The sequence below is a fragment of the Carex rostrata genome, chromosome 12 (assembly GCF_964058835.1).
Source record: "Carex rostrata chromosome 12, lpCarRost1.2, whole genome shotgun sequence".
Lineage (NCBI taxonomy): Eukaryota > Viridiplantae > Streptophyta > Magnoliopsida > Poales > Cyperaceae > Carex > Carex rostrata.
Window position 1 is genome coordinate 2,880,809 of NC_135929.1, and position 26,165 is coordinate 2,906,973.

At 34.8% G+C, this 26,165-nt stretch overlaps 4 protein-coding genes across 4 annotated transcripts; 3 read left to right on the plus strand and 1 right to left on the minus strand.

The window, feature by feature from the left end:
• Positions 1–4,655: 4,655 nt before the first annotated feature.
• LOC144563344 (single myb histone 2-like) lies at positions 4,656–8,651 on the plus strand. Its single transcript, XM_078312811.1, has 7 exons — positions 4,656–4,776; positions 5,303–5,471; positions 5,916–6,163; positions 6,573–6,657; positions 7,010–7,093; positions 7,196–7,456; positions 8,383–8,651. The coding sequence occupies exons 2-7, from the start codon at positions 5,322–5,324 to the stop codon at positions 8,395–8,397; spliced, it is 843 nt and encodes a 280-aa protein (XP_078168937.1). The 5' UTR covers positions 4,656–4,776; positions 5,303–5,321; the 3' UTR covers positions 8,398–8,651.
• Positions 8,652–10,596: 1,945 nt separating this feature from the next.
• LOC144563029 (nuclear receptor family 2 group C protein) lies at positions 10,597–13,044 on the minus strand. The gene is made up of 3 exons (XM_078312400.1): positions 12,658–13,044; positions 11,771–11,851; positions 10,597–11,327 (listed from the first exon to the last, which is right to left on the minus strand). Exons 1-3 carry the CDS (start codon positions 12,817–12,819, stop codon positions 10,998–11,000), a joined length of 573 nt encoding a protein of 190 aa, XP_078168526.1. The 5' UTR covers positions 12,820–13,044; the 3' UTR covers positions 10,597–10,997.
• Positions 13,045–20,905: 7,861 nt separating this feature from the next.
• On the plus strand, positions 20,906–23,384 carry LOC144563285 (uncharacterized). Its single transcript, XM_078312734.1, has 3 exons — positions 20,906–21,111; positions 21,603–22,249; positions 22,987–23,384. The coding sequence occupies exons 2-3, from the start codon at positions 21,714–21,716 to the stop codon at positions 23,054–23,056; spliced, it is 606 nt and encodes a 201-aa protein (XP_078168860.1). The 5' UTR covers positions 20,906–21,111; positions 21,603–21,713; the 3' UTR covers positions 23,057–23,384.
• A 911-nt stretch (positions 23,385–24,295) lies between these two features.
• OHP2 (one-helix protein 2) lies at positions 24,296–25,424 on the plus strand. The gene is made up of 2 exons (XM_078312924.1): positions 24,296–24,791; positions 25,188–25,424. The coding sequence occupies exons 1-2, from the start codon at positions 24,379–24,381 to the stop codon at positions 25,300–25,302; spliced, it is 528 nt and encodes a 175-aa protein (XP_078169050.1). The 5' UTR covers positions 24,296–24,378; the 3' UTR covers positions 25,303–25,424.
• Positions 25,425–26,165: the final 741 nt, after the last annotated feature.

Sequence of the window (26,165 nt, forward strand, 5' to 3'; positions counted from 1 at the left end):
CTATGGGACTGCTGTATTACATTGGCGCGCATTATGTTGAATATAAGCTTTAATGGTGCAGAATTTTAATAAAAACAGCGATTTTCAAACCATCTTAATAAATAGTAAAAAAATTCCAAAAAATGTAAAATTTGGTCTCCAAGCATATTTTATAATAGATTGAACATCTAACGGTTTAGATTTGTTGTTTGATACACACTAAAATATAACCCCGGAAGCACCTCGGTCGAAATGCTTCCGGTAGCCATACACATAATATTTTATTTTTTGACATACACATATAAACCCTAAACTTTTTTCACAAAATTATTCAAATCAAAATACTAAGATTTCTCTAAAAAAAAAATAAAAAAAAAACGGGTTATGAGGCGCCCTGGGGGCTGGCGCCTCACATGTGCTATGGGCCGCCCTGGGCCCAAGCGGTCAGGGCATTTTTTTAAAAAAAATGGGGAACAGGGGCATTTTTAAAAAAAAAATGGGGAACAGGGGCATTTTTAAAATTTTGATTTTTTTTAGGGATATTAATAAAAATGGCCGTTTTGATTCTATTTGGGTATCTAAAATGCCCCTTAAAATTAAAATTTTTCTCTAACTTCTTAAAAGAATAAAATTTTAACCAAAGGTAATTTACTTAGGAAAGGTTGGCAAGGAGATCCAACTTGTCATTTATGTGGTGCTCTTGAGACAACAAACCATTTATTTGTACAATGTAGCTTTATTAATTCTATATGGTAATGGATAGCTTTGCACAACAATTTTACTTTTCATGGTACTTGTATGGATGATGTTTGGTTTATTAATGCTTCCATTACAGGGGCGGACCCAGGATTTTCGCCAGGGAGGGGCAAAAAAATATTGAATCGGATTTAAATAGCTTATCGGATTTAAACCCATTAACTAATTGAGTACTCAATAAAAAGAATAATGTTTTGACTTATTTTTTCAACACCGTAACTTATAATTTATGATCCTATAACTTATAATTAATATGATCAATCATAATTCAAGAAATTTATTTTGATTTTAACACTAAATTTAATCCGAATTACAACTCAAACACCCAACGGGGGGCAAAAAAATTTCCAGGGAGGGGCAGAGTCGATCGGTACCAATAAATCACCACTAAAACTCGAAATCCAGGGGGACGACTGACCCCTCCTGTGCTACAGTAGATCCACCCCTGCTTCCATACCCCTAAAAAATGCTCCATTGGTTGAGATAGTTAGAGGAGCAGTACTATGGTGTGTCTGGCCAGAACGAAATAAACTTTGTTTTCAAAACACTTGTGTTCTATGCTTAACATCTGTAGGCACTAAGATCATCTCTCTTGTCAGTTTTTGGTGTAAGACTTTACTTTCTGGCTCTTTACTTCATTTATCACTAATTTTACCTCTAGACACTAATGACTTGCATACCCAGGAGTTGATTCTTTTACCTTTAGAGGGAGAGGAAACTATAAGAGAGGAAGAGGGAGGGAACCAAGAGGAAGCAGGGGCAACCACCCCTATGGAACAGGACACTATAATCCTTACGCTTGGTTCAGCCCATGATATATAGCTTAGTTCTTGGTTATGTTGGTTTTCAGTTAGTCCTGCTATGTTTTGTCGATATATAGCTCTTGTTTTCAAGCTGCCTCATTTTGTTAAGGGCATGCTCTTCTACTTTTATTACTTATGTTTGTATGATCTGGAGTTTACCAGTATTTTTTTGTAAAACATGCTGTAAAGCTCTAGCTAGTTGGAGCCTCTCAGCATTTGAACAATATTGATTTCTTAATGAAATTGGTGAATTTCACCCACTTTCTAAAAAAATAATAATAATAAAATAAAGAAAAATTATAAAAAATGGAACTTTATGTCTTTTTTGCTGTATTGAAAAGTATAAATGATGATAGATATTCAAGTAGTATTGGTAGATGGATCAAGAAAATAAATTTGACTCCTCAAATTCTGCAGTGGGCAGAAACTGAAGGAGATTGATAGCACGTTTTGAAAAGTCAAACATGATCTATATGTGGCAAATAAGATATGAATTTAAAGATTTTTAAGTCTATTTTAAGATGATAAAATTTTCAAGTTCGTTAGAGTTTCTTACAAGAAATTATGAGTTTTTAAGTAAAGCATGCGCAAGTTAATGCAATCATTAAATTAATGTTGTTGTTTTTCAGTTTCTTTTCTCTATGTACGAATTTTTAGAGCTTCCGTTGATGTTTGGCTATAAACTCTATTGATGTTTAAGGCTATAAAACAGTTGTCTTCTAATTTATGTCTTGTTGAAATAGCCACCAAAATTCTAAATATCTCATTTCAATACTTAGTTCTAACCAAAACCATGGTCGTTATGAATGAAGATCATTATTGATACATGGATCATGGCTTGTAGAACATTGTCAAGAATGGCTATGAAGAATCAGAAGATGGTAGTGATCTTACGGTAGTGCTTCGAGTAAAATACTTTATAAATAAAACAAGAAATGGGAATCAAAGCGCTGTAAGTATTATTCATCAAAGATTGGATGACGATATTTTTGAGAAGATTACCAATTAGACGAGAGCTAAGGATGTATGGACAATTCTTAATTAAAACCTAGGTGGTTTTTTTTTTTTTTTGAAAGCCTGGCAATAGCTGCCAAGTGATATTTTAATTAACAAAAACTAGGTGGTTGAAGTTGATAAATCAAAGAAAGTGCGGCTTCAAATTAACTCAAAGCTTTGAGTGTAAGTCGATTGTGAATTTGTGATGAAAGAGATCGAAAAATAATATAAACATATATGTATAAGAAAAAAAAAATTCAGATATTTTTGTAATCTTAATTTTGTTAAGTAATTTGAATTGTTCCAAATATATAATTGGGAACCAATAATTCTTTTTTTTAAGTCGTATGGATTTGATGATTTTGTGGGTAAGGAATTCTCATGTGATGGCTTAATTTTATACATACACATCTAAAGGTGGGAGGCATGTTCTTTTGTTCTTGCCTTTGCGGTGGTCAGAAACCTGATACAAACCCTGAATACCTTTTTTTTTGGTATTTCGTTTCTCATGCCGATTTATATATGTATATAGTTTGATTTTTTATGAATTATACAATTGTATAAGTAAAACTATTACAAAAAATACTTGTTTACCAGAGATCATACAGTATTATCGAGAATTTTAAATAATAATTTTACTTAATTAGAACTGAACTACACGATAAAACCAAAATAATGCAACTTAGTATTAATACACATATAATTGTGCGTGGAACACGACAGATTTAGTCGCATAAATCCGCATAAACAACACATAACTCATATGAGTCTGCATAAATATATGGTCACATATTTAAAGCCGTATATTGTCAACTGCATATTATTTTGAGCACATATTATTGACATAACAACATATACATATTATATGCCATTTTAAATCAATAAATATATATGACAATAATAAAAAAAAAAAGAATCAATATGTAAAAGATGAGACATATGTCCTTCTAATGGGGAATCAGAAATTTATGTCTTCCCGTTAAGATGCTTCATTGACACTGACACAAATACATAATACGAAATAGTTATGTTAAATAATTAATATGCATCGGTCCATTTAATAAGGGAGAGAACTTCAGCTTCTATCAGCATATAAGACGCACAAGTATTTTAATTAAGAATGTAAAAACTAGAAATTCAAATATTTCGATAGAAAAATAAAAAAATATAATATTTTAACGAGCACATCCAGAAATATCCCTGTAAATTATTCCTATTTTTTATTAGATCAGTAAGGGTGTGCTCCACAATTGAGAGTGAAAACCTTCATTAATGGAAGGGGAAGAAAGACGCTCACCTCCGAATAGTAATCTTTACACCCCGATTTGGGGGTGAAGATTGTCGCTAAAAATCACTACGCGTTCACCTCCGCTTCCTCTCCGCTTCTTCAGTTCTGGAGCAGGTGAAACCTTCGGGCAGCAGCGATCTAAGGCACCGTTCACCTCCACACAGTGTATTTTCCTTTCTCTCCCTCCGCGTAACCTCAATTGAAGCACACCCTAAATCATGTTCATAAAAAACTGTGTATTAATTTTAATTTATCTTTTCGTAAAATGTCAAATCACCAAATTATAAATATCAATGGATCAAATTTGGTTTCTCTCTGTTTCTGCCGTACAGTATTTATTTTCCTCAACCAACTCACTTCATCTTTCTTGTCATTTTGCCAATTAGTAAAGAGTAAAGACTAAAGACCGTATTATATATGGTAAAATCAATTTGACTGTCCGAAACAAATCTGTATTTATACCCGTTTGAAACTTTTTATTTTGCCAAAATAGGAAACCGTCAGAAATATTTTGCCAAATGGAATTTTTAGCAAAAAAAATACGGAAAAAAGAGGCCCAGATTAATTATGGATTTGAATTTAAAAAAAAAAAAACGATGTAATTGGTTTGAGGGCCCATCTAAAATTGTCCAGACGTTTAACCCTAAACGGAGCACGTGCTTATCATGTGCATATGGATAGCCCGTCACTGTCTTCTCCCCCTCTTATTTTGAGTATTCCATTTTCATTGTTTATTAATATGTAGCGAGTTGATTTTATCATATTAAGCAACTCCTTACACGAAAATTTGTATTAATATGTCACTCTAAGTTACGGTTTACTTTTTCTCGGGCAAAACGATTCCCCAGATGCAATTGCTATATATACTCCCTTGATCTGAAAATTTTCGACCCCTTTCGTTGCTCGAATCGGCACTCTATCGATCTCTCTCAGTCACTGGATCGGTTTCTGAAGGTTTGGTTTAACTCGACTGATCTCCTTTTGCTTGTCAATTAGTCTGATCAATTGTCGCGTCGGATCGAATTCGATCGGTGCTTGCATGCTCTTGTGTATACTTTGGACTGGTTTCTCAAAAAAGAATTCTGAATTATGCGTGGTCTAACCTGTCTATTCTCTTAATACAATTCCAATCATGTTTTTATAAGAAGCTCAGTTGATTTTGGCATTTTTTTCTAATTTAGTACTTCTTGCTTAAAGCAGAGGTTGTGGAATTTCCATAATTTGAATATATAGCTTCTGAATTGGACTAACATGCCTAATTACACATTTAATTGGTTGCTCAATTTCTTATAGAGGTTTAACCTTTCCACCTGCAAAATTTCTCCTCCACTGTATCGTTCAATATTTAAAAGTGCATTTTTCAGTTCTATTATCTTCGAATTGATTCAATTCCTGCTGCTTAATCTTATTTTTATCAACGCTTGATATCTGGATTACTAAAAGGAGGTATTTAATGATCAATTGATGAACGGTTTGGCAGAGATCAGGCTTATGTGGTAATGGGGGCCCCAAAGCAAAAATGGACTGCCGAAGAAGAATATGCATTAAAAGCTGGAGTTAAGAAGCATGGAATTGGCAAATGGCGGAACATATTGAAAGATCCAGAGTTCAGCATGGCCCTTCGATTGAGATCAAATATTGATCTCAAGGTAACATCTCTCTTCCATATCCAGAGTAGATTGGGAATCTCTTTATGGTGGTTGGAGACTTGAATTTATCCCAGATTGTTATTAACATAAATAATCATTTCAATAGGCTGTAGTTTTGTGAGAGTATAGTTCAGTTTAGTAAACCACCAGGCACATCCTAATTTTGTACCAAAGCTGATTGTTATACTGGTAGGTAGCAATCTCAGTCCTTCCATGCAGCGTTCAATCAAGCCTCCCTTTTCCTAATAATTATCATTGTGTGCTGAGACAAATCAATAGTGGACAAGGAAAAATCTAGAGAGAAGTGTTTTACAAAATTGGAGTTCAACAGATGCCCAAAATGGTTTTAGTGAACAGTTGTATTACAGAAAAAGATATGTATTTAAAGTAGTATACCTTAATATCAGATCTCCCTCTAATTTTTGTCCTAAACATTATCGCCAGGACAAATGGCGTAATATGTCTGTGACAGGGAGTGGTGGGTCTATATCAAGAGAAAGGGCGAAGTTGGGAAATAAAAATAGTAGGCGTCTATCTTTAAGCAAAGTATTAGAGGAAGAACAAGGAGAATACACTCCAGTGGCTATTAGCCCAAAGCTAGAAGATAGTGTGGTGATTGATGTGACCCCTATTGCATCTAGTTCTGTGCCACTTAAGATCGAGTCAAAAGGGACTAAAAAACCACTAAAAAGGTCTGTAAATCTGTTTATAGAAAAACTCACAATTATTTCTGTCTAGTCAGACAACATTTTTTTTTCTTTCTCGCTGTTTTTGTTTCTTCCTGTCATATTTGGTGGTTCAATTGCATGTCAGCCTCATTTGCCCCTAAATATCAAGTTCTGGCCAAAGATTAGCCATCTGGTTCAGAAACGATTTTTCTGAGATTACCATATTGTATATAATTTATGGTATTTTATAGAACTGATGTTTAGCACAGTTTTGCTGGCCCTTTCTTGTGTCCTTTCTGTCTGTTTTGTTTTTCTAAATTTTGTTGAATTCCTGTGGCCTACGTGTTCAATGCATGCCTTGTCCATGATTTTCAATTTATTAGAAAATTTGTGTAATGATCTTTACCTCTGGATCCTTTTGGTTCTGACACAGGTTGGGTAACATGATATTGGAAGCCGTAACTCAACTTCACGAATATGACGGGTCTAGCAACACATCTATTGCTATGTACATTGAGGTAGCCGATTGATTATCTCTTTTCTTTTATCCTCTTTTGCAAATTCTTGTAAGGACTTTTCAGATGAGAACTCTGGCACTTCTGAGACACTTGCAATGAGCAGCTATCCATGGCCTGTTGCTATAGTATAAGGTCATTATATTTAAATGGCAATTTTTACTAGACTTTTTGTTACTAAGGACCAATGAACCAAAATCGAGTAAAGGGAGTCCATTTTTTCCTTATTACTAACTCTTTTGTTTTGCTTTTCTGTCAGTGGAAACTAATGGTTTTTGTCACTACTTTGAATGAAAATTTTACTGTAATACTTCTTACGAAACCCAACTGGTTCTTATATATTTACATTTCTTAGGCAAAATGCCGGGTGCCCCCAGATTTTCAGAGGCAATTATCTGCTAAACTTAAGACTTTAGTCGACTCTGGAAACCTTATCAAGGTACAATTCTAATTAAGTAGTTTTGGACGCAACATTAAACTATGACTGGTTATTCCAGTACTAGTCTTGACCATGGGATAACCTATTTCTTTAATGTTTTAGGTCAACAGAAACTACAAGCTAGCACCAAGCAGCACAGCATTGCAAAAGCAAACAGCAACGCAAGCAGAACGTGACCAGGCAATGACCATACAGGAGGCCGCAGATTCTGCAGCCAGAGCTGTGGCAGAGGCAGAGATAGCAGAGGCAGAGGCTGAAGAGGCAATTAGAAAGGCAGAGAAAATTGAGGCAGATGCCCAGGCCGCTCAGGCCTTTGTCAACGTCATGATTTTGCATATCAAAAATAGAAATTCAGCTCCTTTGGTAAGTCAACTCTTGTTAAGTAGGAGCTAAAATTTGATGTGTCCACTGAACTATGATCTATTCCTCTCTAATTGAGAAATATCATTTGCACCCTGCTTCCTCTCCAACTCTTTCAAAATTACCTGGTGTGCTTCATATGTTTATTATGGGGAGAGAATGTGTAGGGAATTTGGGAACTCTTCAAGGAAAGTGGGCAGGGAGGGCTGTAACCTTCTAACCAAAGAAAGCTTGTTTTGTTTTCCTAAATTTGGCATTTGAGTAATCTGATTATATACTTTTGTAGTTGATGTTTGTTGCTAGCCTACCTGCTACTTAGGAAAGTTTCGTATGTACCCCTCTATGACCTGAAATGAAGAACTTATTGCATTTGCCTGCTTTATAGGAAATAGCATCTTTATCCTTCCCCGTCATTTTCACATAGAATTACTTTGTGCCACTCCTTTCTCTATGACTCACTCATCATAACAGAATTTGATAATTGAAGTATGATTGGGAACTTTTTCCTTCTGGAGGGACAGAGAAAGGAGTGGCACAAAGTAAAATGTCTCCTAATTCATATAAAGTTATTTATAAAATGCCTCCTAATTCATCCCTTTTTCACTCATTGGTGGGGTAAGAATGAGAAAGCAGGGGTATTTTTGGGAAGTTGAGGAAATTGGCGAAGAATTAATCATGTTATAAAGTTTCTCATATTTTGTGTAATTTGGAAAAAATTTGCACCAAGTTGGGTGGAATGGATTGTGATTACTGAGGGAAATTTTCTCATGCTTTAGAGCAGTCACAAGGTTCGTTTTATGGATATATAAACTTCTAAACCAACTGAATTTCGACTTTCCAGGATGCATAACAAATTCTCTGATATCTATGATCACCTCAAATTTCACTAAAATGCTCATTTGTCACTGTTTTGTTTAATTTTTTTACAGATGATTCAGGCTTGATTATTGGATGGCTTGCGCGCATTTTGCCTCAGCTTAAAGCTTATATTTCTGGTGTGCAGCTTTTAAATATATCAATAGGTCGGTATTTTGTATAGCTAAAAGTAAATGACATCTGAAAATTATTGGGGCAGCAAATATGGATTCAAGCAAATTTTTCTCTCTTTATGCTTCTTGTACATCCATAAAGATTTTTGCTTGAATATGTGCTTATGCTTGAACAGTGTCTATACAAATGGGCTTGGTATTTATTAGTATCTTGGTGGATGTCAGAAGAATCGCATTCTCTGTTCACAAATTGCATCCCAGTTTAAAAGTTGTTTAGTTTGCGAAATCACTCGAGGAAAATAACGCAAAATTTCTAAATTAATTAACAAAAAGTGAAAACGTTTTAGCAGATTTTGCCTACCTACTTCCATAAATTCAATTTTATCTTTTATCCTGGCTAAGAACGCAGAATATAAAATTACTCGGATAATTGCACTGCTTTGAATAAATGCGGGCTTTCCCGCTAACAAGTAAAAAGTCGTAGAACAAAACGTCACGGGCCTGATGACTTTCTAGCCCAAGACCAGGAACAAAGACGAGTGCGTATCCTCTGAGATATCTCATATTTTGCGTGACCGACGTGTCCGGTGCCTATTCGCGGATAGCGCGGGGGCCAGTATTATTAGAGATTTGAGATTCGTGCAGAACATATTTAAACGGTTAGGATTTCCCAGAAAGTCACGCAAAATATGAGATATCTCAGAGGATACGAATTAAACAAACACAGATGAAGTGGGATTTTTTATTTGTTGTGGCATAAGCAAAAATGCCACACGTGTGCAAGTTAACGAACTATCAAAGTCAATTAGTCATAAAGAATTAGAGATTACAGAGTGCTGACTCGCTACACTAATGATAGCCTGGAACCGCCATAGAAAACTTTCAGAATAAACTGGCGGTAACTTGCACGTTTTGAAAATTGAAGGGCGCCGTAATCCGCACACAACATAGAAACTTCACAGAATCTTTCCGGTGTACGATACGGAGCAACAGAAACTTTCGTTCTTCAGTGGCCTTTCTGGGAAGTAATTCCGTAGCGGGTTAATTTTTTGTTGTCAATTACCTGCTAGATTTTCTTTGCACGACGAATTTACGAACCGATTAGATTATCATTTGACAGGGTTTCTTCTCCGTAACTCGATGACCAAATGAAAAGAAACCTACCAACAACAAGTTATTGATTCTAATATAGAAATTGAGATCCTTGATCTTCACGGATCTTTATCTCATGTTCATGCTTAGATAGCAGGACTGTTATCTTATTCAAATTCTGATCCCCTGAAGTAAACGAACTTTTGAGATTGGATTCGGTCCGTCTGATCAGAATATGTACGAATTTTTAAGGACCCATGAATTTCCAAATTGAACTGAATTGGTCCGTATATATATTAGACGGTCCATCCTATAATCCCCTGAGATATCTCAAACTTCGAGTTGATCTATGTAAAATCTGGACCGTTTAAATCCTTTCTGCACGAATCTCAAAGTACGATAATACTGATCCTTGCATTCCAAATAGGCACCAAAATTTTTTTTATCCGGCTTTAGAAAAACTGAAAATTTGAGATACTTTAGAGGATGCAGACTCATTCTTTTTTTTTAGGAACAGCCCGTAGGCAAGATGCAGACTCATTCTGCGTTGGTCAACTTGATCAGGGTCTGTTCCCTCCCCTGCAAGTACCATGCATTATAATGAGCATTCGATCCATCCCCTCCATTTTAGATCAAAAGGTCCAGATTAGGATGGCATATTTGCCCTCCTTGCATGAATTGCAGCTGATATGAACCCCAAGTTCACATGCTGTTGTTGGAAATTTTGTGAATTGATGCGACGAATAATTAATCCAACTTGCCTAAATTAGGTATATTCAAGAGTCAGAGAGTTGTGCAATAGAAGGGGAAATTAAAGGATGAAATTATTGATAGGACCAAACATCCTCCAAAATAATGAAATATTATTCAAGACACGCTATTAGAAAAAGAAAACATGTTACTATTCCAAAACTATATCATACAAATGCCGACAGATACAACGATTATCCCAGTGAAATTCTAACAGATTTGTACAAATTACAAAATGTCTACATCAAAAAATGAAGAATGATCAATAAGTGACAATAAAAAAAAAAACTCGTGCAAAAAGCGACATAAACATGTAGGATCATTACCGACTTGATATATATGTTAAATGAACTTATACATAGACTAGTCACCATTCATGATTAAACAAAAAGGCAAACAATAAAGAAAAAGGAGAGTAAACTAATTAGATCACAGACTGCATAACAAGAGACCACACTAGAACCCAAGACCATATTACATGACACCACTGGTTTTCGGTTTAATTAACCAACCAAACTGATATAACGTTTTGACTGCTTTCCAATCGACCTGCTTTACTACTGAATTCACCCTCTTTACTACTCCATTCCACCCTCTTTTACTACAACTGAGAAATCCATCCACCACCTCAGGAAAACACCAGCTCTTTGAAACACATATTTTCTATGGCAGTATCCACGTCTCTCCTATTGGTAATGGAGGTCTATCCCTTCCTAACGGAAGGGACTGTCTGAGGCCATGTCCATAGATGAGTCGTTGCAGCTCGAAGAATTGTTCTGGCCTCCAGGAGCAGGGTGGCTGTCACTGTTTGAGCAGTAACCATCACCTTGAGAGAGGTGGTACGACTGGAGGCTCCTACGCACTGGACTGGAGAGCGCGTTGGAGAAGACAGCGTTCCTAGACTGGTCAGAGAAGTTCACCCGGGGTTGACCGAAGAGATTAGCCTGTGGGCTGTTGGAGTTTGGGTTCACGAATTGCACAGCCGGTTGTGAGTGCACTCTAGGAGAGACTGGTCCATCATTGCTACCATATTCCATCTCATGCTGCAAAAGGAAAAATAAAATTATAAATATAATGGTTTTCAATGCTGTTTAATGCAGGACCTGATTTACTGGTAAGAACTCATAACTGGATCCATATTGATCAGTACCGGTACTGGTGGCAATAATCTTATAAAGTTATGCACAAAATACCTTCAACGATGTATAAAACAAGCTCTTGGACCATAGTGTTCAAATTTATATATAAGCTAAAAGGAGCTCATATCTTGCATCAAAAAAATAATTTAAGGACCTGATTTACTGGTTTTTGCAACTCAGAACTGGACCCATATTGATCAGAACTTGTACTGGTGGAAATATTATTATAAAATCATGCACATAATACCTTCAGTGATGTATAAAACAAGCTCTTGGACCATAGTGTTCAAATTTATATAATAGATAAAAGGAGCTCATATCTTGCATAAAAAAAAAATCATTCAAACCTGAATATGAGATAATATATCAGAAACGGTGACCCTTGAACCTTCTTCATGCTGTCTGACTATCCAGTGGTAGAGCTTGTCCTACAGGCACATCACAATCTAATCTGATTAGATGCAGGTGAGAATCTAGCATAAACAAAGGGTAAGAACAATTCTGTTGGACCAATTACCCTTCCCTCCCCCTCCCAGTGGAAACTTCTAATCCAGGTTTGGTATTTCCCTCTCAAGGGACTTAACCAATGCACAAACTCGGCTTGACCTAACCTAATTAGAAAAAAATAATCAGTGGCTGTTTAAAGACTTGTTTTTGGAAATATCTGTCTGCTTAGAAATATGAAAACCTCTTTGAACCGACCTGGAGTTCTCAGATGCAAACCCCTAAAGAGTAGTACAGAGTACAGACTTAAAATTAATTTCTCTGAGGCAGTTGTAAACTATTTTGCTTCTTTGCAAAATTTCCTTTTCCAATTACAATCTTCCATAAGTACAGGCACTACTATGTGTCTCTAGAAATACTTGCACAAATTAGGGCATTTCAATTCTAAATTGACAGAATTAATATGATGATTCCTTGTCAGAGTAACCAAAGGAACAATAAAATAAGCGCCTGCTTCAAATAAATGTTAATCTATGGAGAAATTCTTGAAACACGTATAAACCTGTAAAGGCTAACAAAACAACCAAGAGAAAAAGATAATCGAGCAATAGTAGAAGCCATAAATGCACAGATGCTTAATTGCTAAGGCACAACCCTAAACCAAGACTTTCTCAAAACCTCATATCAATCTCAAGTAAACAAACAAGTTTAAAACGACTTAAATTTACGGGAATTAGGGCAAAATATATACAAAATTCTACAGAAAACAAAGAAAGATAAAAACACTAACCATGGCATGGCGCTCGCCAGCCTGGAAGGAGAGCTTTTGCTGCGTCATCGACTGGGTGTAGAGCTGGGATAGAGCGTTGGCGGCTCCCCTGAACGTCGAGTAGAGCGTACGGTCGGCCTCATCTAGGCGAGTCGAGTTCTCGTTCTTCCTCTTCCTCCCCATGCTGTGGCGCCAATCGATCGATGCGAGCGAGCGCGCGAGCGAGGAGCGATCAATCTCCGATCGGAGGAGAGAGGGAGAGGAAGAGGGAAATCGGAGAAAACCCTAAATCGAAAGGGGAGAAAGAGAGATAGAAAGAATGAGAGGAGAGGCTGTTGTCTTGAAGCCTATTTTTATTTATTTTATTTTAATCCGTCTGGGAGACGCGAAGAGGATTAAAAGAGGAAGAAGGAAAGAGAAGGGGGCCAGAGAGAGAAAGTGCGTGAGAGACTGAATTGGGTGCGGCAGTGAATCCGTTTGCACCAGGGTTATCAAATTATTATGGATCCATAGATAGATCCAACCAATCAAATTAGACACGTGCTTATTGGTTTTCTGACCGCATGTTGTGGGTACATCAAGATACGGTACAGTACAGCATATTTGTTGCCTGATGTATTCAGTCATATAATGGAGTAGAACTGTAGAACCAAGGTGTTCTTAAATTCACCAAAGAACTTGGTAAATTTATGGACTGTTAAAATCTATCTACTTTACAAGTGATTTGTCTGCATGTAAAAAAATTTAATTTTGAAATTAATTTTATATATAGTCAATTAGTAAAAGAAAATTCAAAAAATGAATGCATTAAAATTAATTTATTAATCTTCTAATTTCGACAGCTTGACTTTATACTAAACTAATTCGAATGTTTAAAATTTTCACATGTAGGTGGATCACTCGTAAGATAGGCGGATTTCAACGGTTCAGATTCGTTATTTAAAGCTAATTTTACGGATTTTAGACTTGAGTTCACCGAAAAAATTGGTGAACTTAGGAACACCCTAGTTCTACTCCATATAATGTATTATCTTTTTAATAAAAATGACATGATGCGCTATATCATGTAATCTGATTTTGTTAAGCCACGTCATGTGATTAGATTTTTAAATAATTTTAATTTTATTTTGCAAATTTTTTTTCTTTACTAAATCGAAGTTATATTGTATGAGTCCATATCCTATGAGGTAATATATTTTTTGATCCGGACCATTCAATCAAAATTCGAATAAATATGATATGAGATGAAATGCACAACGTTTTTTTTAATATTCTTGTAGATTCTAATCGAACCATTCAGATCTAAACGGATACCTAATTATAACTATTTCTATATTTTCCCTATCTTGATTTTAGTTAATTCTGATAAAATCACAAACCGATACCTGCTCGCGTATTCTGATAAAGTAAAGTTTGTTCCAATATTATAAACTCAGCCGTAAATCTATAAAGAAATTTAAAATCACAGGTAAAGCTCGTGAAATATAAACTTCAAATTTCAGAAACTAAAATCTAAACACATTGTAATATTAGATTGCGATTTTACAATTTGTCATGTATATTTGAGAGTTTAGGTCTTATATCATAATTTGATGAATGAATGAATTTTTTATTTAAGGAAGGATTTTTTTTTTTCAAATTTTAAATTGTATGAGTCATTTGTTCTAAATATATCCAATTTTTTTAAGAGGTTGATATTTAGTACATATATTGACCTCTCTGTTGAAACATTCTTTCCTACTATTAAAGAACGATTTTTTTACAAATAAATAACATGTTATTTTTAATGGACATTGCATTTTGATTTTAGATAAGAAAATAAAATTTTGGTAGACGCGTGTCAGATAATATTTCCTTAAATAATAAATTGAAGCTGGAGATACTTAAATTCAATTTTCGACGGGTAAATATAAAATTTCAAAGTTTTGATGGGCAAGAGTATTTTGTAATAGTATTTTGGGTGGAAATATGAGTAATTTTCTCCAACAAAAAAATGTAAGTTTTATTTGAAATTGCATGAGCCATTTGTTATAAATATTTCTCTTGAGAAGTAATATTTAATAATTGTTGTGATAAAAAGGTCAAGATTACCCATTTTCATTATTGAAAAAGTTAATTATATATGTGTTATTATAATTTAAAATAATAAATACGTAATTATATAATTTGAAGTGAGAAATATGTAATTACACTAGATTGCGATTTTACATGTGTCATATATATATATTTAAAAGTGCAGGTCTTATATCATAATTTTACGAATGAATTATTTTTTTATTAAAAGTTTTAGTATACAAATTTAAAATTGTACGACTCATTTGTTATAAATATTTTCAATTTTTTTTTAGAAGTTGTATTTAGTACATATATTGATCTCTCATGAAGAATCATGTGCTGCTATTAAAAAGCAACGACAATGTTTTTACGCAGTTTTAAATAGATATAAGTTGGAGAAAAAGACACATTAATTAATCTTTTATGAGTTAATAACATGTTATTTTCAATGGACATTACATTTTACTTTTAGCTATGAAAATAAAATGAGTGAGTCTATGGTACTATGCATGTTACAATTTGACACCGTGCTACGGCTCTATATTCGAGTTTGCAAATTCTAACGGTCGATCCGAACCGTTCATCTTGTTCTCCATATTAATATGTGTTTGGAGACCAAATTTTACATTTTTTGAAATTTTTTTACTATTTTTTTAGATTTATTGAAAATCACTGTTTTTGGATGGTCCAGAATTTTCAGATCAAGTGATTTTCTAAATATCTAAAAAAATAGTAAATTTTTTTCAAAAAATGTAAAATTTGGTCTCCAAACACATATTAATATGGAGAACAAGATGAACGGTTCGGATCAACCGTTAGAATTTGAAAACTTGAATATTGAACCGTAACACAGTAACAACCCGTGATATGCATAGTACCATAGACTCACTCAAATAAAATTATTTGGTAGACGTGTGTAAGTAATCTTTCTTTAAATTACATTGCACTTTTAGACTTACGTCCCTCGGAAAAAAAGTATTGCATGATCAACGTTTTTTGTAAGCTGAGTTTAATTTGTGGTATGAAAAAAATTATGTTTCTGAGCATATCCTAGTCACTATTTTCACTACGCTGTCAAAATAATATGGTGGAATTATTGTCTGACACGGATGATATAATTATTTGTGTATGATTTTATTGGTAAATCATAATTAATTTAAAAAAATAGAGATGATGTCAAGCCATCAGATCTTAAATTAATATTCATTAGACTTTTCATCTTAAGAAGTAATTTATTTTTACGGTATCATTAAAATGATGTGGTGCGAATTTTGTCTGACAATCTAATTTCCTTCATATGATTTTAGCCAGTAAATCAAAACAAGTTAAGAAAAAATATTATTTTATCTGCATTAAAAAAATTATAATTTTCTCATCCGGTGGCCTGGTCCGAGGGTAGAAACTTATTTTGACAGATCGAGTCGTTCATTTATATATGCTTATTTACGTGGATCAGCATCCGCTGCTTTTTTTAAACAGAAACCTGCTATCCTTTTTTACTCTCTATCTTTCACTTCAAAGAGGAGGAGAGAGAAAAAGAGGAGAGAGAAACGGAGGAGAGAGATAGAGAGAAGAACATAGAATAGTAGGGATTTGAAGGGCAGCTGATCCCATTCCTATTTACGTCGGCGAATTATATCTGGACTGGCGATTTTAGTTGCAAAATGCAGAAACAAAAACAAAAATATTATTTTTGTATCCTCACATACGTAAGATGTAATCAGGCTTCTAAATAGCTAGCTATAGCGGCGCTATAGCTACGCTATAGCTTTTCTGGACCATAAACGCTAAACTATGAGATAAAATTGCGCTAACTCAGCTACGACCGCTATAGCTATAATAGCTGATCGCTATTACCGCTATATGAGACCCGCTATAGCTACCGCTATGTTACATGGTTTTTTTTTTGCAATTTATATGGACTTCTGTACTTCTATTCTTATTTCTAATGCTATATGGTCTTCTACGATAAGTATACTAAACCAAACTATATGCTTCTATTTTTATTTGTGATTTATTCTATCATTCTATATCGAGAAATATTCAAATATTAATTATTCATTTTGATTACTCTTTTTATAGTATTCGTTTGTAAAATTATTATCGTTCGTTTCAATTGAAAGCTGATTTTGATTATTATTATAATTATAAAATGTTTAAATATGTATATTGACTTCATTTACCTTATAAAATTAATTGCTTTTTGTCTATTATAATATGTAATACCATGAAGTATAAACTATTAAATAATGTTACTTTTTAGATTTTTTTCATTCTTATTTGCGTAATTGATAAAAAGTACAGACTTAGATTAGTTGTCATTTAGTTGTTACATCAATTTTCTAATATTGATTATGTTGATAATTAGTAGAAATATAGAATATAAAGTTTGAAAAGGGAAAATCGCTATGTGTGATAGCTTCCGCTATAGCTACGCTATTCGCAATAGCTTTTTTTTTTTGTCTCCCCGCTATGCCGCTATAATCGCTATTTAGAACCTTGGATGTAATAAATAAATTCGGACAGTTCTTTTAATCTGATATGAATCTCAAAACAAACCTCTATATATATTTTCCATAGATATCACATTAAATTTGATCTAACTAAAATTAATTCGGACTGTCTGTTTTTTAAATGTGATACACAAGGAGACGAACTCTAGTTGAATTCCCGGTCTAGTTGGAGAATAACAGGAAATTTATGGACCAGGTGCATGCAATACTATACAAATTGGCATGTGGATTCTGAGTAATCTGGATGGTGGTCCCCACTCTACTCTTAAGGGGCCAATTCAATGTCGGCTGTTTGATTCGATTAGAGAACTTGACGGTCGGGATTCCTTATAAGAAAGCGGAGCCATTAATAACACATTTCGTGTGGCGCACAGCGCACTGGCGCGGAGAGAGACGATTAATCTGTAATCCGAAGCTGCTCCTGTATCCGTGTCTCCGTGTCCAGAGTCCAGACACGGGTGATGTGTCCTTTGTTTGTTTTTTTTCCTATGATTTTACAAGCTTATTGACTCGGATCTTCCCTTCTAGCATTTTTCTCTATGGTTGTTAGATTGAACATTTTCATGGGTTAACACAGACTATTGGTAAGTTCAGTTACTATATTTAACCAGTGTTGTAAATAACGGTATGCGGTAGTCGGACGGACAGAGTACCGCCAAGCGATTAATCGGAAATAATCGGAAATAATTGAAAATAATTGATCGATCAATCGAAAAAATCCATAACGGTTCGATCACCACCAACGACTAATCGGCTTAAACGGACGTTTTGTACAATTTAACCGAACTCGCTCCGTTTAAATCATTAAACGGAAATGCTCTCTCGAATAGATGTGCTTCTCGGAGGGGGAGTGGTATGTTTGATCAAATTAAGTTCAGTCTGATGTTTGATCAAAACCGTTCAATATGTATCAAAATTCGTGTGTTGGAGCATCCTCTTGTATCATCTGGGCTAAACCAGTAAATATAATAATTAACGCGTCTAAATTTGGACGAATTTCTAAAAACTTTCTTATTTTCTTTTCCATTCTAATTGAATGGAGTCAAAGGACCATTTCAATAACATCAATCAATAATTAGTAAAAATAAACTTTCAAAGCATGGTTGTGGTTATTCAATGAAAATTGATGCTATAGAATTAATTTCTTGGAAAATTCAGAAGTGACTTGAAACAAAGAAATTTAGTCGCTTAATATTAAGTAGCGATTCCGCATGAACCTTTTGACCCTAGGAATTCAGCATAGATATATCAATTTTTTTAGTCAGTTTAATTTCTCTGATTAATCTTGAAGTTTGTCTTTATAGTCGCTTAATATTGATCTAATTTTGGGTAAAGATTTTAACTAAGAGAGTTTTGCCTGAGCTATAAAATTAAACTAACACAACATAAAGTCAAAACCACTATGTTGAAATTTATACCGATCAAGGAGATAGAGCGGTAGTACAGTTGATTGAAATAAAAAATTATAAAATTGTGATTATCCAATAATCAAAAGTTCAAATTCCTCTCACAACTTCACAATTTCTGTAAAGCTTTTACAAAAAAAAATTACCGATCAAAACCCAACTAATTAAAGAAAGGAATTTCACCTACTTGGTGCTTCTCAATCTCTTGCTTTGATACATTTGTTTTTACTAAAATAATATTTAATTGGGATTAATGCTTAATGAATATGAAATCATATTACTTCCACTTTCCTCAATGGTTCATAGCAGATATTTTGGAATTTTCTGGGTTGCTAATTTCAACTAATTTTGACGCCAAGTTAATAAAAGCTGTTCTAATTTAAATTTCCAAAAAAAAAAATTTTACTCGTCAGGGATAAATTTTGTGTTTGTGTTTTGGATAATAGCTACGTACATGAATCGATAGAATGTGATTTTTTTTTTTTTATCATCATCGCAATCATTATTATTAATAATCGTAAAATTATCATCATCATTATCATCCTATGAATTGTCAAGAACTTCTCTAGAAATCTATTTAATATTTAGGTTTTGTTTTCTTACATATATTTCATTTGTAAAATATTGCTCCTTTGAAAATTTTCAAATAGAAAAGGATATTTTGTACGGTCGAATATTCAGAGAAAAAGATAAAACCTACTAAATTTTCGTGTTATAAATTAATGCTGATGTTTTAATTTCATCGTCTTACTGAGAAACGGGATATATTTAATATTCTTCGTTTTATTTTTGTAGAAACATATATTCTTTCGTTGGATTGAATAAAGGAAGTACATAATTCAATTCTCTCAAAAAAAGTACACGATTCAATCGAGTAGAACTAGGGTGTTCTCAAGTTCACCAATTTTTTTGGTGAACTCAAACTTAAATCTATCGAATCGGCTTCAATGATGAATCCGAATCGTTGAAACCTGCATACCATACGAGTGATGTGTCTATGTGTGAAAATTTTAAATATTCGAATTAATTTAGTATAAAGTCAAGCGGTCAAAATTAGAAGGTTAATAAATTAATTTTAATGCATTTATTTTTTGAACCTTTTTGACCACTTGATTCTATGCAAAATTAATTTTTTTTTACATGTAGATGCATCACTCATAAGGTAAGAGGGTTTCAATGGTTCAGATTCGTCGTTTGAGACTGATTCGATGAATTTTAGATTTGAGTTTATCAAGAGACTTGATGAACTTAAGAAAACCCTAGTTCTACTCCGATTCAATATTCACAAAGAGACTTTAGGAATTAAGATTCACATAATTTTATTAATTTATCCTCTATCTTATACATACACTATTAGAAAATAAACATATAAAAATAGAACCAAATCAACACAAAAATCGGCTCAAGAAAAGAAAATTCTTCAGATTTGAAATATTTAATTTCGAAGGTTCTTAAGTTACAGTTAATTACTGGTTTAAGACTCTAAAGTCGTAATTAAAAACCAAATTATAAGGTGATACTATTACTAATTAAATATCTTATCGATCATTATAAGTTTTTTTTTTCTTAATATTTTTCTGTTTGTCCTATACTCCTATTATACATTTCGAAAATAAATACCATTTTAAGAAGGTACTGTTGATGTACGCTCAGCGAGCACGCTAACATTTCTAAACGCCACAGACCACTGATCCATTAAAATAAACCTTTTATGAGGATTCCTATAAGAGTTGACAATTCAAGGAAAGGTGAGTACAATGTGCAACCAGCTACATATTTGGATTCTCCAATATAGCCACAAGAGAACTGAAACATTGCAATAAAGCACCTGTTGACGACAAACTTTCTACAAGCGGTTATCCACCCAATCGGGTTCGGTGTCCAGCCTTAGCTGGAATCTCGTTAATTAATTCTAGTCCATCCTGACCGTCTATGACGGATATCTCTTTACATCCCACGATGCAGGACACTTCTGCATGACACAAGTACCACATGGGTTACACCTTCTTTATAAAATCCTATCTGCTCCTGGAATTAAACTACGAATCGTTACGGAGAAAATGAAATGTGGGTCCCACTACGTTGTACATGTGCTCTTGGTGCATGCAATATTACTATGCAATAAATTCTATTTCGTCTCCGATCCGAAAGCAACTCGGCTGTGTGTTTCTCTTGGTACATACTGTTGGCTGCTCGCCAAGCACAACTTTAAAAATCTCTACAGAGAATGACTGGTGGGACCCACATGTCCTTTTGTGGAAATAGGTTCATGTAGTAAATGCAAGTAGAAATAACGCCAATTCCTCGCTGAGACGCTGACTCTCTCTCTCTCTCTCATTGACTGTAGGTGCCTAGCTTTTCGCTTTATTCGCTCCATTACTACGCTCGCTCTACGATTCGGGCGGATCCACCATCCACTAGAAGATTCACTCTACGCCGCCGATTCGTCCAAAGAGCCTCTGGCGGTTGGTTCCTTTTTCATGTCCGGTTGATCTCGATCTGTAAGAGTCTTTCTTTTGCTTTGCATTTTTACACTATTAACCGGTACTCTGGTTAAGGAGATCTAGGGTTTCTTAATGGATCGGATTCAGATTGGCTGCTTTAGATGGCCTAAACGAACTTGGTTTTAAGTAGCATGATCTTAACAGTACTTGTTTTACTTAGATCTAGCGATGTTTATTTAACCAGGAAAGAATCGATTGATTTAAGTGGAATTAGTTGCTTCAAAGGGATTGCCTCACGGGAACTTATGATATTTGTCTCCATTATATTTAATGCGACAAATTTAAAATAATTTACTTCAATTATTGGATCCATAAAATAATAATGTGAATTATCTGGTTTCGAGTTTGCTTTGATTTGACCGTCAATGGACAATACTATGGGAGTCTAAATTGTTTTGGTCCAAATTTATCCTCTAAATTGTTTTGGTCCTCTAAATTCTTGAATAAAAAATAATTACCTCTTTTTCTCTCCTCATTCACATCTACAGCCTGTTCCAACACTATGCTAAACTAAAAATGAAGGTTATTCGTCTTGTGATACAGAAGATAAAATCAAAAGACTGGTGTTGAGTTTAAAATTGAATGGGTGATTAGAGGAGATGCTACTGGCAGTAGAAGGAGGAGGCTTTTTCTCTTCATCAGCCTCTGGCTATAGTCACGGTCTAGCACTTTTGCTCCTTGGGCGTAAAAATGAAGAAACGCCTGTCCAAGTTTCACCCTGGAATCAGTACCGATTGGTAGAGAGAGAGGAGCAGAGAGAAACCTGCCAGCTGGCTTCTAGTAAAGATCAGGTATCTTGTAAATGCACTGCCTTTGGATGTTTTGGTTGTGTGCCTGCTACACTTGATGGTCCGGTAAATACAAAACAGGGCCCCACATGTCAGTCTGAGAAAAGTTTGAGAGGCACAAAGGCAGCGTGCAGGAGTAATGGTGCTGGTGACAAGAGGGGATGCTTGAAAAGCAATCTGAAAAGAGATTCGTCAGATCAGTGTTTGGTGTTCAATGACAGTGCTGCTGATGCAAGGGAATCGGTTGATGAGGGACAAAATGGTAATTTAGGTGTTGAGAGGAGGAAGGTGCAGTGGACAGATACATGTGGGAAGGAGCTTGTAGAGATCAGAGAATTTGAAGCCAGGTATAATCTTGAGTTCCGATAATATTTCTCTTCCTTAAAAAATACATTATTGTGCACTGGTTACTGAATAATGAGATGTGATAGTGCATGTATGCATCTTCTTTTCTTTTTTGAGTATCGTGCGCTGAGGCTACCTGGGTTTGAAACTAGTAGTTTTGAATAACTAATTAGTCTGTTGATTTTCTATCTGACCTTTTTGATCCTGCACAAAATGGACTCTAAACTTAATAATGAGTCTTGAGATGCCTACGCTGCTCTTGTTTAGAACAGGATCAATGATTCATATTTGTTGTTTGGAATAATGTTGGAGGTAAAATGGGCAGAATGTGGCCTCAAAAGTGGGTATTTGATCGCTCAAAAAATACTTTGGGCCTCCTGCATTTTCAATAAATTGTGAAACCTACCATAAAGAGATGATTTTCGGTCAATAGGAGTCAAGTTTGGTTGGTGCGGCCATTGTGGCCTAGTCTACAACCTGCTGGTACAACAGACATGGATAATATCAGGAAACAATAGTAATACTTACCAGATATACTCTAGTTATGCTATCTCCATCGATAATATCAGAAAACAGTAATTAATGTCTACCAGAGATACTCTAATTATCCATCTCCTGTAAGACTTTGGTTATCATATTTGTATTGTCTGTAGTGTAAACATTTTGTCATTTCATGTTTATCATATTTCCATAATGCCCCATAACAGTTCTGACCCAAATAAGTCGATGCTTTATGTAGTGAGAGAGGGCAATCGGACGATGAGTTTGAAAATGAAAGCTTCAAGAAATGCGAGTGTACCATCATGTAAATTTTGCCTGTTTATAACCGAATTTGAACATGCTGTGCGCTACACGAAATCAGGGAGATGAACACCTTGTTGTCCTCGATAAAATGCTAGAAGTGAGAAAAGCTAATGATAAAACTAATGATGGCTTAGTTAAATTCCTTTGTTTCTTGATTTCCAGTTACGCTCATCCCGGGTTTGGAATTTTGTTACTCTTGACTTAAATTTGCTTTATTATTTTTTAGTCTCTTGTAACTTTTTTTTTTTTTTCAAATTTTTTGCTGTTATACTGGTTGTTTTGTTTTTCTCTGTACTATAAATCACGTTGATTAGTGCTTAATTCTCTCCAGAATTTTGCTTGGTTTGTGTTGATTAATTGTTTTCTCCACTGCATACTATCTCTTTTTTAAACTTCTGTTTTGTCCAGATATGATCTGAGCTCTGCTTGTTGAGTTCTGAACAGTAACCGGGAAAAGGAAGGCAATTGCACAACCATATCAAAGTTATACCCAAAAAAGATATATATGTATATATATATATATATAAAATGATGCATTGCATGTAAAAGGAACATTGGTTTTAAAATGAATATAGTAAATGAAGGGGCTTACTACCCTTTTTCTCTTTTGTTGCCTTATCATAGCAGTTATGCGGCTGAACCGCTGAAGGCTTAACATGATATTTTACCGTACCAATTGGCAGCAACCTCGGGCATTTTGAATTTTGACCCAACAATTCACAAAATTTGGAGTATCCCCTCAGGCACCGCATCTTAGTGAATCTCAGCCGTGCAATACATATATCTTAGTGAATCTCAGCCAAGCAAAATTTTTTTTTTGGCAGTTCAGCCAAGCAATTTTAATTCGGGTAAGTCTTAGATGCACCATGCGCGCGAGTCTTTGAGATTTGTGTCAGATTAAAATAAATAGTCCGGATCTTATTCTACCCGTTCAGGTAACTGAGTGGATCTGAATTCCAAAATTTGATCAACACCTAGCTTGGAAGTATGTCCATTTGAGCATCAGGGAAAACACCAACCTAAATCTCCCGAATTGGGCCGGGCTCCCCATGATCTAAATATCCAATACCCATACTTCCAAAACGAATCTGGATCAGACAATATCAAACTCAATCCGAAAATCCAGAATCCGCTTAGAAGCGAACGTGGAACGGTCGCTTGGGACTTCTCCACGTGTGCGTCTGGCACTCTGGAGGGAAGCACACTACCTGGCCACTCACTTATCCACACACTTCTCAAAATCCATACCCTTTTCCCCTTCTCTCTTTTTCCTTTCATCTTGTAGAAGAATTTACAAGCAATCGCTGAGATATATCAAATTAAACCAATGTCTCTGGCATCTTCATTTACTTCTATTAAGCTCAAGCTCTACCCTCCTTCCCATCCCTGCAAGTCCACTTACAGGCAACTCACGATTGTCAGAAACTCAAAAGCCGATGGTCCCTTGAGGAGACCTTCTCTTTCTCCTCCCCCTTCTCTCTCTAGCCCGCCTTCCTTGTCTCCGCCTCCATCTCCGACTGCGCCGGTGAAACCCACGGCTCCGGCGGATCCATCGCCGCTAACACAAGCTCCGGCGAATGTGGCGGTGGCTGAGGTCGATTTTAAGGGGGCTGTGACGTTCGAGTTTCAGAGAAAGGTTGCCAAGGAATTACAAGATTATTTTAAACAGAAGAAATTGGAGGCGGCTGATCAAGGACCCTTTTTTGGTTTCGTTGGCAAGAATGAGATTTCTAATGGAAGGTAATTAAGCCCCGTGTCCTTGAATTTTTTTTGGCAAAAAATGAATATTTTGCATTGTTGAATTATGTGGTTCCATCCTCTAGTTGATTGTCATATGGCATCAAATTTCTTTTTCTATTTTTAGTCTTTAGAAATGAAATTGACTTTCTAGCTTGTTCAGTTAAATAAGTAACAATATTCCAGCTTATGGTATTAGGACATAGTTTAGAAAATTGGAACTTTACAGTTTACCAGTAAAAGAGCCAGGTTTATCTTATAATTTTCCAATAGAAAAAGAGAGGCTTTACAGTTTACATAATTATCCTAGAAGCAGCATTGAAATATATAAAAAAAATTGCTTGTTATCATGTTGAGTTTTGACAGAATAATAATAATGGGATGTATTTATTTATGCAGATGGGCAATGTTTGGATTTGCTGTGGGGATGCTAACAGAGTACGCCACCGGCTCAGATTTCGTGCAACAGCTAAAGATCCTTTTCTCCAATTTTGGAATTGTCGATTTAGATTAATTGGTGCCTAGCTCGACATTACTATGTAAAAGTTTCTCTTGTACTACTGATTTGAGTGATAGAAAAGATGGTTGTTGTTCGACTGGCATATATATATATACAGTTTTTATTGTTTTGTTATATATGTAAAGTTCAATCGGCCTTTTTTTTTTTTTAAACTCATTTTCTTATGAATACGAAGAATAGCTTGCTCATTTATATTCATTTATCTTGCATGGTTGAAGCTACAAAAATCAGATTCACTTGCCATTTTTTGCAGATGATTTTAAATTGTTCTATTGAAATCATATATTGAAGTTCTGCATTTTTATTTGTTGCAAGTTCAGGAGTATGTACCAAATCAATTCATTTTTCTTTGGCTTGCTATCTTTCAAAATGTTTAGTTTAATCGATTTGTCAAGGCTCCTGAATGTTGCCAGAAAAATAACCAAGCATGTGCAAGTAGCCTAATGTGCAGTACTCTACTCTCAGAAAAATAACAAAAGCATGTGCAAGTAGCCTTAATGTGCAGTACTGGTTTCAGATCCAGACAAATGTTTTTCAACCAATTTAGTTTTAAGTGATTTATTGAGCATATGTAAATTTAATTAATGCTCCCAGAATTTGTATAGCCTAATGTGCGCCGTACCCGTACTGATATGTACCAGTCAAGATCTCTCCTTGCTGTATGATGAGAACAATTGTTTCTTGGCATTTCACAAATATAATAACCTTGCATGGATGAAGAAAATGCACATCAATACAATGACTAAAACCATGTTACCTTCATGTTGAAATCACAAAAAACAACTTAATCAAAATAAAAGAAATGTATTAAATTATAAATTGTCCGTTGCACAGATAACTTTCTAGTGTTTCTAAAA

Bases quoted from the DNA above. Each gene is read 5' to 3' on its own strand.
- LOC144563344 (XM_078312811.1), top strand. From the start codon at position 5,322: ATGGGGGCCCCAAAGCAAAAATGGACTGCCGAAGAAGAATATGCATTA. The intron at 5,472-5,915 runs GTAACATCTCTC...CATTATCGCCAG, and splicing joins GATCAAATATTGATCTCAAG to GACAAATGGCGTAATATGTC. The intron at 7,094-7,195 runs GTACAATTCTAA...TTAATGTTTTAG, and splicing joins ACTCTGGAAACCTTATCAAG to GTCAACAGAAACTACAAGCT.
- LOC144563029 (XM_078312400.1), bottom strand. From the start codon at position 12,819: ATGGGGAGGAAGAGGAAGAACGAGAACTCGACTCGCCTAGATGAGGCC. The intron at 11,852-12,657 runs GTTAGTGTTTTT...ATGTGCCTGTAG, and splicing joins CTGGCGAGCGCCATGCCATG to GACAAGCTCTACCACTGGAT. The intron at 11,328-11,770 runs GTTTGAATGATT...TTCCTTTTGCAG, and splicing joins ATATATTATCTCATATTCAG to CATGAGATGGAATATGGTAG.
- LOC144563285 (XM_078312734.1), top strand. From the start codon at position 21,714: ATGCTACTGGCAGTAGAAGGAGGAGGCTTTTTCTCTTCATCAGCCTCT. The intron at 22,250-22,986 runs GTATAATCTTGA...TGCTTTATGTAG, and splicing joins ATCAGAGAATTTGAAGCCAG to TGAGAGAGGGCAATCGGACG.
- OHP2 (XM_078312924.1), top strand. From the start codon at position 24,379: ATGTCTCTGGCATCTTCATTTACTTCTATTAAGCTCAAGCTCTACCCT. The intron at 24,792-25,187 runs GTAATTAAGCCC...TTATTTATGCAG, and splicing joins AATGAGATTTCTAATGGAAG to ATGGGCAATGTTTGGATTTG.